Below are 14143 nucleotides of genomic sequence, written 5' to 3'. Positions count from 1 at the left end.
GCAAGCTGCATCATACACCCGTTTCGGATTCACAAGTTCATACATGAAATATGATTTGTTTGAAAGCTAGGATTTTTTTCAATTTTACATGAATAGTGAATGAATCATTGATATTGCGTGGAAGACTTGTTGCTGTAGTTAATTTACGTCACACTAGAGCTGCACAATGGGCTATTAGCGACGGTCTGGGAAACATCCCTGAGAATGATCCGAAGACATGCCATCACAATTTTGATCCTCTGCAGAGGGGATGGCACCCCCGCTTCTGTAGCCCGACGACCTGCGTGCGAAGTCGAGCACTTTACGGTAGAACAGTTTAACGAGGACCAATACCGCGCACCAATCCAAGTGGTCACCCACCCGCACACTGACCGCCTTGTAGACACACCTCTTTGATGATAAACTTTTATCGACAACGGAAATTCCATCTACACCCTACATTTATTGTTTAGGTACAGAGACATCCAACCCAAAAGCTGAACTATATCACTTGACTATCATTTAACTAATTTCCATAATATTGAAGTAATAATGTTATTTTACTTTGAAATGACACAATTGTTCTAATTTGTTGCTACTGTAGTTCGTTTATCAGGAGTTGGCACTTGGCTCACCTTCTCAGATGCTCAGTTAATTTCAGCGTGGGGAAAGAGGAGAAACATCTCCGCTCTTGAAATTGAGTCAACCCTTAATGCGTTCCAAACGCAAACAGTGAATTCTATTATACCTTTCGTTACTCTAGCTCATTAAATATATTTTAAATTTAAAAACTGCTGTTTTCCCAAAAGACAAACTGTTCACTCAAAAGAGAGAAATATCATCAAATTTATGAAATATTTAATGTTAAGAAAATGCACATAAATATTGCGAAACAAAGATTTTTGTCATACGATCGCCAAACAGCAACCTTGGTCAAGATTGTGAAATCCTTCTCCCAAAAGTAGCTAAATAGTATCGTCGGATATCACGTGATGTAGGCGGAGCCAAGTGCCAACTCCTGGTGAACGAACTATAGTCACTGATTGGTCATTGATAAATTACAGTAGGCAAGTAAGTGGAGAATTATAACTATTTCCCCTTTTTTTAAAAACTTACTTTAATAAAAAAAAAAATTTTTTTCCTTTATTTATGTAAATATATTTCTATTTTTGCAGGATTGTAGAATTCACTATGGCATTTGCAATGGTGAGCATAAGCCAGCAATCCATGAACAACAACCACTACTTCTATCCTAAGAACTGATACGGCCTTTTAAGAAGCAGACGATAACGACAGAAATTTTCAATGGTTGTCTCTTGTCAAGCGAGAAACCTATGATGAAATGGTTGCTACTGTCACTGAGGTGACGTATATTGCATTTAAGGATGGCAAAAGTATTTATACAACCCCCTTGGAATAATCGATCGACTGTCACAAGTGGAGAATTCAAATTCCTGATATTTATCATTTCGTAATCCAAAATCAAAATAATTTTGAAGCCATTAGACTCATAACGTGAGCATTGTGTTTACTGGAAAAATTATGATTAATTTCTTTTAAACAAAACTTGAGTTATAATTTTTCTTCTTAACTTTCACGTTAATTACTTAAATTACTAATCTTTCGACCGAAATACATGAGATCGACTCATGAAGCTCGTTCAAGGTTAACAGGAATGGTACTGTCTGTCTAAACGAAGAGCTCCTCCCAACTTCTGAGGCTGTCTCTTGCTATGGAAACATGTTAAGATGCAGCTCAAAGAAGAGAACTCATGATACTTCATTCGTCAATCCGATCTTAAAATCTGTTGTAAAGGCCTGTTTATACAATCCAAGTTCTTGGACGAAGATTGATTGGAATTTGTTTTGCTTTGAGCTTAGATCGTGTAAACGATCATCCAAGTTCTTGGTCCAAATCTTTGGATGATAGTAGAGCTTTTTCTACTTTTCACATCCAAGTCTTTCCTCCTTTAACCAATCAGCTTCTTAAGTTTTGTGACGTTAACAAGCGGACATCAGATTATGCCATTTTGCTGTCCGTTTTCATATATTTTAGTCCAAATAAATTAATCTGTTATGATCTATTTGTGTTATTATGATTTTATTTGAATTTATTCAAGTAAGTATGATTTTATAATGCTGAATATGAACAATGCACACGCGCAGGTTTTTCATCAGACCAATCAGTGATATTCAAGAACTTGGAATCATCCAATTTCTTGGAGAAAGAAATTTCTTCAATATCTCGGATTCATGAACTTAAACCGTATAAACAGGCCTTAAGAGTCAAACTAGTCTCACCTTATAACCACTAGCGCTTCAGAAAACTGTCAAGAAGAGTTCTTTCGTTAGACAGACAATATTTAAAAAACATTGCACCATAGACAAATATCAAAATCATCACCGGAAGCAAAAGCTGGAGACGAATACATCAGGGCCACTGCTTCCAGGGCTGAAGTATTTAAAATAGAACGGCGTCACATAAAAATGTACATGCCTACAGCTGTTTCATAAAGATGGACGAACAACAAACACCGATTCTAAAGAACTAATTTTGTTATTTATCCATCCATACAGCTGTTTCATTACAATGGAGGAACAACAAACACCAATTTTATAAAACTAATTTTGCCATTTATCCATCCATACAGCTGTTTCATTACAATGGACGAACAACAAACCCCAATTCTATAAAACTAATTCTATTTATCCATCCATACAGCTGTTTGCACCAACTTTACAGCTCCTTTCGTTAGTTTCTTCGATTTAAATCATATCCTCAATCAAACGCTCATACAATATATTATTATTATATCATAAGATATCTAGTCTTTTAGACGACTGGAATTTTTATTATTTTAACTTAAAATATTGATTTATCTCTGCTTATTACCATTATATTTGAAATTTATCATTATTTTTATATTCAAAATTTTATTATCTAACAAACCGCCATGATTATAACAAGGTATTTAATTAAAATTGCTCACATTCTCCGAAAAACTAAGCGATTTTAAGTTCCAAAATATAACGTATGTATTATTATATTCTTTCTATATTATTATATTCTTTGTAAAAAAAACGAATGAAGTCTCGATGTTAAGCGATTTTTCCACTCCCCGTACATTTTCGTCTCCATTATTAAGATTTTGGTAAATCACGTTTTCCCCACCCCAATGCATTCTTTCTAAAACATACTGCCTTCATCAAAAAGAAACCATGGTAACGAAAGGTGTTAAAGGAAAAGAGTGGGGAAATCGTGTAAACTTGTGATGCCTAGTCTATTTTTATTTTCTTAAATGTATACCTTACTGTACAGCGAGAAAAAAATTTAAAAAAAAACAACAAAAAAAAAAACACCCTGAATAACTTTTGATCTAATGATCGGATTTTTACGTTCCAGATCTCAATCCTAATGGTTCGCGGGGATGACATCAAATATGATAATTATTAATTGTAGACGATATTTTTAGTTACGAAATGAGACACAAAAAAGTACTTTCTCTGAATAAAAGTACCTTTTCTCGACGGAATCGGATTTCTGAGCCGAAATCTGACAAATCTGGCCCCCATAGTTTGGACAGGAGAGCGTTCCAAAGTTTGGACCTCTTATTGTTAATTTTACTTTTGTGGGTATTTCGCTGTATCTCGAATGCTAAATAAGAAAGTTTTGCATACAATTATAAAATTCGTTTGACCAAAGGTAATTCCATGCAAAAAATATTTTTTTAGTAAATATTTACTATTACTTTATTGAATAATGGTCGAAAAAAAATTTTGGATTGTGAGATATATGATTTATTACACCATTTTAAAGAAAATAATTTTACATAGCAAAATACAAAATTTGGGCAAAATCGGTCGAATCCTGAGAAATCGAATTTTAATGAAATTCAATTTCTCAGAAACTATTCGACCGATTTTGCTCGAATTTTTTATTTTGCCATGCAAAATTATATTCTTTAAAATGGTGCGAAAAATTTTTATACCTTGCAATTTAAAATTTTTTAGACCATTATTAAATTAAATAATAAGTATTTAATGAAGGTTTTTTTTTTTTTTGCATGGAATTATCTTTATATAAATGAATTTTATAAATGTGTGCAAGATTTTTTCAATTACATTAAAAAGTTCTCAAAATGTAACGGAATACGCGAAAAAGAAAATTAATCTTAAGGAGTTCAAACATTGCAGCGGTCTCCTGACCAAATTATTGAATCCATATTTTCCAGATTGCCGCTACCCTCCCATATTTTAAGGGTCAGAAATCGGAATTCGTTGAAAAACAGGTATGTTTATTCAAGGAAAATGCGTTTTTCTTTGTCTGATTTCGTAACTTAAAAATTAGACATCAAGCACTGAACTTTCGTTTTTTATCTCGGAAGATAACGGAAGTTTTGTTCTTTGTCTTCTGGATGGAGTTGAATATTAGTAGTCGTAAACCCAAAAATTGAGTAGGCTGTTTAACGACGGTTATAAAATAAAATTAGAATATTTGAAGTCACGCCTCGAATCATTAAGATTGCGTCCTAGAACGTGAAGATCCGATCTTTACATCAAAGTTATTCTTCAGAGTGGTCCTTTTTTTTTTCTTCTTTTTTTGAGCCTTGTCCATTTTATGAGATGGAGGGGGGAAAATGAAATAGAAAGAATGCATCAATTAAAATGTCAGAACTCTAAGAATCGTTGTGAACACAATTTTAAAATTATTCTCATCTTTTTTAGAAAATCTTTTACACTAAAAATAAAATGTCTATTTCTAGAAGAGTGAAACAGAAAAAACTTTTACCGAAAGAACAAATTAACTGTTGTTGTAATCGTGCATTCTTTTTGTCTCTGTGTTTAGTAAATGTGTATTTTGAGATCCCAATTATGAAATCTCAATGTGCCAAAGTGTTGTTCGATCAATTAGTTGTTTTGTATAGTCATTGTAAATAACATGTAAATTCATTGTACACATTGAATGATTAGATTTTTCTTTGTTTAACCATTGGCAAAATGGGTGTTGTTTTTGGGTTTGATGGCGTGCGCACCGTATTTGGACGCCACTACACTTTTTAACTGTGTTCAAGAGTCAGAGTAAACAGTGCGCATGCGTCATCAGTGCAGGCGTTGCTATAGCGACCGCAGCTGTTTGATAATTTTTTTAGACTTCTTTTTTTTCACCTTTAATTTTGTTATGCATTAAGTTGGCGAGTTTATTTTTGAGATAGGGGAGATCCCATAAATATTTCTTGAGTTGTGAATAAAAGAGAATTTCATCATTTGAACGATATTTTTTTTTGTTGTTGTTATAATTAAGAATCAGAAATTCTAACCTACAGTTTAAACTGGATCGTCTTCAATTCTAATTCAGGTGACTATCACAAATAAAGAGGATAAGAAAATAATAATTAGACAACCTTTTTGCCAATGGGTGACCTGTGATCACAGTTTTTCTTTTCTTTTGCTTTAGCATGGAACAAAAATATATTTTATGAGGGCATATACATATATTTCTAAAATTTACAGATAATCTTTAAGAAAGTTTTAAGAAATTCTAAGAATTGTTACAATATATTATTTCAGAATCATCAGTCATGTAGATTATGTACAAATATTTTTAAACTTCTGTTTTAAACCTTTTTTAATCTCTTGTCCCCTGTGGCAGAATCGTGGCGACACAGAACGGTACCCAGTTCTTGCAGAAAGAATTATCCTTTGGGAAGTAAAGAACTTTGGTTTCCTTTTTTGCAGAAATTTTCGAAAGATTATAACTTTTCTGCAGAATTAAACTCAAAAGAAGCCTTTCTCGCTGATAGGAAAAAAATGCTTGTGATTTTTCTATTCTGAAATAAGAATAATGAAAAATAAAGAATAATGAAGAAGAAAAAAAAAATTTTTTTCTCTTCTACAGAAATTTTTGTTTTCTTTCTTTATTTATTTTGCAATCATTACTTTTAATTTCCACATAGTGTTTAAAATCCAATATTTTTAATACGACATTATTTATCACAACAACTGAATCTCGAAACAAAAACACGCATTTAGTAAACCCCTTTTTGAAGAGTCTGATTCGCGTGATTTCGTCATCAATCTTTTTTTCGGGAGATACTGCTACGAATTTCAAAATTTATTATTATTATTTATTTATTTTTTGATGTGATTATGATTAACAAAATGCGAAAAAAAGAAATAATGAGTGCGTCTTTCCTCCTACAAAATGCGAGAATATCGCCCATATTAGAATAAATAAAAAAATATTACGTATTTAAATAAAATTTTAAAAAATTTTTTATCCAAAAACTTATTTTTTTAAGTTAACGCTTCGGTTACTTTAAATTAGTAGCAAGCATAATTGTTATTAAAAGCATCTTGCTTAAAGATATTATTAGTATTAGAGGGGTATGTTGCAGAAAGCCCGAAAAAATTCTGCCACAGGCCTCGTGTCTTTTTAATCTCTAAAGATGTATACTTATAAATGATGAAAATGAATGTTTCGGGGGACTTTTAAAAAATCACCAAATTATTATCGACGCTTAATTAAGTATTGTCATAAGTACTAATGGTACAGGGTGCGCAGCCAGATTTTTCAACAAAAAATAAGCACCTTTTAAGTCTTCTTGAAGCACTTACAAATATATTTAATCACTTTTCATAAAAAAAAAAATCATAATTAGGATCTGTACTGTAATAAAAATTATTTTTTTCGATCGTTTTAAGTTCTTAATCTATCAACATAAAATCAATAAAATTCAAAAAGATTTTCGAAAACTTTACATAATTATGATAAAGTAGCTAGTTTCTGATAAATATTGCAGAGAAAATTTTGAAAATCATGCATTTTTTTGTAATTTAGAACGACAATCGACACGGCAAAGAAAAAATCTCTCTTTAAAAGATAGAAAATGAAGCACTTTTTACAAACTCCGAATTTAAAAAATAGCACCGTTAAGGGCTTTTAAAAACCGTAAATCAGAAATAAGCACTTTTTAAAAACACTACGCACCCTGTGGTATAAGATTTTTTACAGCTCCCGAAACGTACTCAAAAATGTCCTTTTCCTGATTATCCTGCAAAAATCTATAAAATCTGCACATTTTCTTTATTTTTAAGATTTTGATTTGAACGAAATCCTTATTAATTGAAATATTTCCTATTAAATTTCTTATAAATCAAGAATAATATAGATAAAAATTACAATCAAATATTATAATTCGTATAAACAAAATTTGCCACAAAAAAAAAACACTATTTACAGCTAGGATAGATGATGTATTTCTCAGCACAGCTCATGCGGTATATTATAAAAAAATTATTAAATGGCAGTATTACAAATGAGCTGCAAAGCTTTGTACAAATTCTCATGCATTTAATAACTGAGTAAATTATAATATTAAAAAACTACAAATGCGAGCTGCCAACATGAATAGGCAAAAATCCAGTAGATATTACAAATAATATAAATTTCATGGTAACTGTGGCGCAATATACTCAATATTTTACACATAGGGAATTGTATAGTCATCAAAATAAAAAAAACTGCAGTATTTTCCAATTATGATTGACATAAAATATACTTGAAATTTTATGTATTATGTTTTTCAGATACAGTGATAGGCGTTAATTGATCAAAAATAGCTTAAAGATTTGTTTACTTAATTTAAAAAATGGGTAGGTAGGCAGATATTTTATTTAAATTGCACTAGAGCTGCACAATGGGCTATTGGCGACGGTCTGCGAAACATCCATGTGGATGATCCGAAGACATGCCTTCGCAATTTTGATCCTCTGCAGAAGGCATGACTCCCCTGCTGTGGTAGCCCGACGACCTGTGCGCGAAGTCGTGCACTTTACGGCAGAAGTTTATTGAGGACCGATACCACGCACCCTCTGTCCCTACGCAGGCTGATCCAAGTGGTCACCCACCCGCACACTGACCGCAGCCAGTTGTGCTTGACTTCGGTGATCTGCTATGAACCGTGTCTTTACAATCAGTGCTGGAATAACTTAAAACGAGAGTTCTGAATAAAAAATATTTGAACATTTTAGAACAACAAAAAAAAAAGTTTTTAACTGATTTCTATAAATGAGGCTCGCTTCATTACGTATAAGTAATACTTATTTAAATATTCAAGTAAGTAATAATGTGTACAAAAATTATACTTCTATAGGGATTTTTTTTAGGATACTCAATTTTATGGAATTTTCTAAAAATGTACAAAAACCAGGAGAATTTTTATTAAATGTTACCTAAGAGAAACTGACAAAATCCAGTAATAGTTTGGCAGCAATATGTAACAACAAAATTTGCTTCGTCTGTTATCACTGAAAATTAAGTTTTCAATTGTAAACATGAGGTTTAACCAAGTTTTACAACAATTAATATTATCTCTAAACTAAATACTCTTTCTGAAATAAATTCAAATAAAAAAAAGAAAGAAAGAAGGTAAAGTAGCAATTATTACTTACGGAATACTTTGTTGATGTACTCACGTGTTAGAATTCAATCCGAATTCTGTCATTAATTATTTGTAGAGTTCGAAGATTGCTTTAAAAGAAAAACTTCGCATTTTCAATACTAGATTCAAGGTCTTGTTAAACATACTTTGTATTAAATTGCCCAAATATAAATTTCATCTACTGTAAATAATGGTGATCGACAGTACTATGTAAATGTTATCCTTGCAATTATTGTGTTTTCTTCCTTGCTGCCAGAATTTTTATTGATATGCCAGCTTTGCCTTTATTTCTCCGTCTGCGTGCATAATATTTGCCGGCCAAAGCTATTTTGTACTATAAATGCTTTTTAATCGAGTGCCAACTTTTAAAAGAAATGGCTTTATTTATCTATAGAATGTTGTTGCTTGTATTTGGAATGAAAAATAAATGTGAATTTGTGTCAGTCGTTTTTTTTTTTTACCTCTTTTCGATTCAGGGCAAATTCGACCCAATGAAGTTGCCGGTAAAATCCTAGGATAGTCCATCCCTTGGCGACTTTTTTGAAATCTCGCCAAGTTGGCGATTATTACTTGGACCAAAGTTGTTCTTTTTAATTATTAAAAAAACAATTTAAATCATTACAAATTTATCAAAATACTTTTAATGAAATAAAATAAAAAATAACTTGCAATAAGGTTGCAACCTATCTCCCCGAAACCTAGTTTTGCGAGATTTCAAAAAATCGCCAGGGGAAGGGCTATTCTATTGGCTTTATTAATGGTGAATTTCAGGAGGCGTTAAAATGAATTTAATTTATACTGAAGTTTACTAATTTGATGAAAGTTGATTAACAGGTCTAATTAAAAAGCTGGATAGAGCAAAAATGAGTGACATACACACCAATAGTGATGGGATTTAAAGGTACTCTTTAAATATTATTTGTATTTTTAAGAAAAAAGTAATAGCTATAGAACATAGTAGGAACATAAAATATAAGGTAAAAAAAAAAAAAGTAGTCAACCTTCATCTATCTAAATGTACCCCAACTAAGAATCGATTTGACATGTCTCATGTACTAGTGAATTGGATTTGTGCTTTTGTAGTTGTAGATACACCACAGCACTCCCTCACCAGAATTTTATCCATGATCGAATTCGATGAACGGATGCCGCTAGTAGATTCATTCCTGTTTTGTGTGAAGTCGGGAGAGCTGCATCAATACCACCGTACTTTTGAGTGGTGATCGTGAGAACTGTATTAAGTTCACGGTAGCAGTCGAGTGTATAAGTTGTATGTGATCGAGACTGAGTAGCACCAGAGTGAGGAGGTGAATCATGTCGCGGTCACAAATAGCAAGTCAACTGTTCAATATGGACCTTTCCATCTTAGTATGCGTGTTTAAATCGAAGCGGCAGCTTCTTTTAAGGAAATGGTGTTCATATCACGTCTGGGTCACCAAAGTGGGGAGAGTGGTTGTCGACAATGTTAACATTCATCTATGAAAAAGTACTCCAACATAGAATCGAGTTAACATCTCTTACATATTAGTGAATTGGAATTGTATTTTTGTAGTAATCTACAGTAGTTTTAAATTAATTTTTTTTTTAATTATTTCCAAGTGGTTTACTTCTTCCACTTCCTTGTTTTTCACTAATCCGTAAGCAGATAAAAAGTTCAGTCATACTTCAAAATGCTCAAATTCTATTTCTGTTAAAGCATTTAACAACAACATAAAAATGAATTCAAGATTACTTCTCTTTAAAAACTAGTTGTTGTTGCTAATTCCCATCTGGTCTGACGGGATCAGACCAGATCAATGAATCCGTTAACATTGAGAAAATCCGAAACCAGAATGGGAGAGGAATGAATATCGTTCCAGTCCAGCCCTAAACAGATCAAGATGTGCTCAGGTGATGCCTGGTTTTGTTGGCATTTAGGGCAAAGAGGAAAGATCTTTTGATTTGCAGAAAATGTGAGACTTTTCAGGTGTCCACTGGCCAGTCGGGATAGGCAGGTGTTGGTTTGCCTGTCACCAGGGAGAGATAGAGAGAGTCCTGGTCTTTTTGCTTTATACCAGTAGTGAATAGGTGGAAGCAGCCACTTTTGTTTATTCTGGACCTTAAAAACTAGTAATATCCTAAAGTGGTAATTACGATTATATTTCTCAAAGAAGAAAACTTATTTTTTTGTATTTACGAAAATATTGAAATTTCTACAAATAAAAATATTTGCTGTTATTAACGACATTCTCTCACTTTTTATAATTCAAAAAATAATAATAATAATAATAAATTGTGTTATGCATAAAACCGTTATTCAACAGAATATCTAGCTAGCGTGCAAATTAACTAGGGTAATCCGTTAAAGTGCCAATTAATTTTTTTTCATTTCTTAAATTACCTAGGTAATCTACATATGACCCTACTAGGTATTGGTTAAAGGGAAAATAAGGTCTATTTATTAATTTTTCTCCATCTAAAAAAAATACAATCAACACATTAGTTAATAGAATCAATCATTCGTCACTTTTAAAACTACAATCAAACAGTTTAAATTGTTGTAACAGTGGAGGAAATCAACATAACATTGATTCATTTTTGGATATCAAAAGAATCAAATCAATAAATATAATCAAACATTCAAGAAATCAGTTGATAGAGTGAAATAAACAAACATTTTAACGGAACAGAAACCGTTATTGCGCACATTACCTAGGTAAAGTGTGAAAAACTCTCGACTTTTTAACGGATTTCCTTAGTAAATCTGCAGATTACCTAGGACGGGGGTGATTGTGAGCCCAACTCAAAAATACTGAAACTTTCTAGAGTAAAATCATTAATGACGCATTTCAAAAAATTTATGTGTTTATACATTTAAATCATTGATATTTTCAAGACACTAAACTAATGAAATTATATGCAGCATAATTTAAATGAATAATTATTTATAAGTTTACTTTTATCCCCAATCGCATTTATTATTCTACCAGAAAAAAATATTTACAAATGAAAGAGATGCCAAGTATAAATTCTAGTTCTAATATTTTTAAATGAAATATACAAGAATTTCTATACATAAATGTGATCGATGATTTCTTGAAACTTCCGTATAGCAATTAGTGAAAAATCCGGAAATCTGGATTTTTTTCCGGATCATCTTTGTTAGCTAAATTGCGGAAAACTTTTGACTCTTTAAAGGATTTCCTCAGTAAATCTGCAGGTTATCTAGGTAATATGCATATTAACGGCGTTCATTCTTTTGAGGTAACATATACACAAAAAATTCAATTCTTTTTTAGTCGAATTTTGCTTTTCTGACTTGCTTTATTGAATCTGTTATTCGAGTTATTGCAGTTTCACTGTATTAAACAAGCACACATCAAAGACTAATAAATTTCAAATAATTGTTTCATTATAAAAACAAAGCAATAAATATGTGACAGATTTTAGCATTCAAAGACCTCTTCCTGACTAAATAGAAGAAGAAAAAAAGACACATGTTTTGCTCTAACATACAAAAAAAAAAAACCCTTACAAAAAATAATAAAAACACAATTATGATAAACATACAAGGAAATTAAATTGCCATACCAATATATAAAAAAAAAAAATCCGAAATTTTCTTTACTATTTAGAATGAAATTTAACCTATCACGTTGAATGAATAGCTGAGGGGATAAATTTTGTAAACACTCAAGGAGATAGTCATTTCCCAAATTTTCTGACTTTTCCCTGTTCTGTGACCACCCTGAAAAATGATACATAATTTTTGTTTTTACTTAGGATATTCATTAGATAGTACTTACTCAGGATTTTTTTTTTTTTTTATACTTTGAATTTATAAGAAAACATTTTTAAAAATGCTTGTTCAGAGCGGAAGAGTAAAGCAACATTCTTTTTTAGAACCATAAAAATAGTGGTTGCCAAACTAAAACATCAAAAAAAAATCTGAGGAGTTAATTATGGAGAGAAAAATTAACTTTGTTTCCTCGTTTGATGAGGATTTCAGTTTTTTTTTTTTTATTTTTCAACATGCGTCATTTGAAAAATAAAAATTAGAAAATTCAGCCAAAAGATAAAAATTTATATTTCTCTTAAAATGTAATGAAAATATTCAACCTATAAAACAAATCTTTTAATAAATTTTTTAGAATTACGAGGATGATACAGGTGACTTGAGTAGTTTTAAAAATAAATCGTTTTCAGTTTTTATATGCCTTAGATGCCAACTAGTTCCACTCTGTGAATAAAATTTTTTTTAATTTTAATTGTAACACAATTTATGTTATAGTAGAAGATTATTTGTTCAGAAAATTTGTTTAATGAGAATTGGCCAACTGCAACCGGTAATTCAAATGCACTTATGAAACACTATTTTATTTTCCTCATCCTGTGATGTGACTTAGAGTGTTAGCAATAGGATTGGACAAAGCAGCGGAAAATGTTATGTAATATGGGGAGAGTCATATAGACAATGTCAACATTCATCTAGGAAGATGACATGTCTTAAATACTAGTGAATTGAAATTGTATTTTTGTAGTGGTAGATACACTACAATAACATTCCTAATGAATAATATGGATAAATCGGAGTAAACAAAAAATATCTAATAACAGAGACTAAAAAACATCCCCAACAGACAGTACGAGTGAAAAGAAAAAACATACTACAGGATGGTCACAGACACTCAGAAAAGAAATTCCCTGATTTTTTAAAGACTAATTTTACTGAATTTCCCCGCTTTTTGTACCTCATGGCAAAAATTTTATAGTTATGCTTTATTCTTATCCACAAAATGCATTACAAATCTCTTACACATGCTACCTGGGGTTGAAAATTATTTCAGAAACAAGTTTTTGGAAAAAGAAAAAAAATGCTAGATTTTTAAAGTACACTCTTTACTTAAAATTATTTGACTTTATGCTTATTGATAAAATTCCCTGACTTTTCCCTAGTTTTCTTGATTTTCTTGTTATAAATGTTTCCCCTAAAAAAGGGAAAATATTTAAATTTTAAAGAATTTTATGTGTACCCCACTGATTAAAAAGTTCGATAAAATTGTTATTGATACAGTACGAAGAAAAGAAATACACTCATTAAACAAATTTAAAGTCATTTTTCCTACTTAATATAACTTTATGCATTTATACACAAAAACATTTAATAATTTTTTTTAATTGAAATAATAATGAAGTCAGGGCATTCAGTTAAAAAATTTTACTTTGATAAAATATATCTAAAAAAAAATAACAACTTAAAGAAATATCACAGTCATAACAAATGGAGATCCAAATTAGAATTGAAAATACTTAAATACTTGGTGATTTGAATTAGTCAACACTTTTTACAATATATATATATATATATATATATACAGTAAAACTTCCCTACAACAATATTTTGTGGACCAAATAAACACATTGCCGTAGAGGGATACATTGTTATATAAAGAGCCTACATACTTTGGGAACACAATAAGATTTTTTGTTAATTTAAATGCTATTATATGCTTCCCTTCTTCTTCTCATTGGCACGACAGCCCCGGATGGCCTTGGCCTCCTTAACAAGCCTATGCCAAGACATTCTTCCCTTAGCCAAGGTTCTCCAATTTATTATCTTTAAAACTTGTAGGTCCTTTTCAAGTCAGTCTAAAAATCTTAGGTTTGGTCGTCCTCTTTTTCTTGTACCTGTTGGCCTGGCACTGAAAACTTTTTTGGTTGCCTGCTACCCTCCATTCTTATAAT

The 14143-nt window shown here is 31.2% G+C and overlaps 1 protein-coding gene across 2 annotated transcripts in view; it reads left to right on the top strand.

The window, feature by feature from the left end:
• Positions 1-3004, top strand: part of LOC107454086 (uncharacterized) — a 34835-nt gene extending 31831 nt beyond the window's left edge. For both annotated transcript variants that reach the window (XM_016071145.5, XM_016071153.5), the window contains exon 10: positions 1155-3004. In XM_016071145.5, the coding sequence (XP_015926631.3) occupies positions 1155-1242 (88 nt within the window). In that variant the 3' untranslated portion in view covers positions 1243-3004. The remainder of the gene's footprint in view (positions 1-1154) is intronic.
• The last annotated feature ends 11139 nt before the right edge of the window (positions 3005-14143 follow it).

The sequence above is a fragment of the Parasteatoda tepidariorum genome, chromosome 3 (genome assembly GCF_982258835.1).
Source record: "Parasteatoda tepidariorum strain Cologne lab strain chromosome 3, Ptep-v5.0, whole genome shotgun sequence".
NCBI lineage: Eukaryota > Metazoa > Arthropoda > Arachnida > Araneae > Theridiidae > Parasteatoda > Parasteatoda tepidariorum.
Note: the sequence above shows the minus strand (reverse complement) of the source record. Positions and strands in the feature narration are given on the sequence as shown.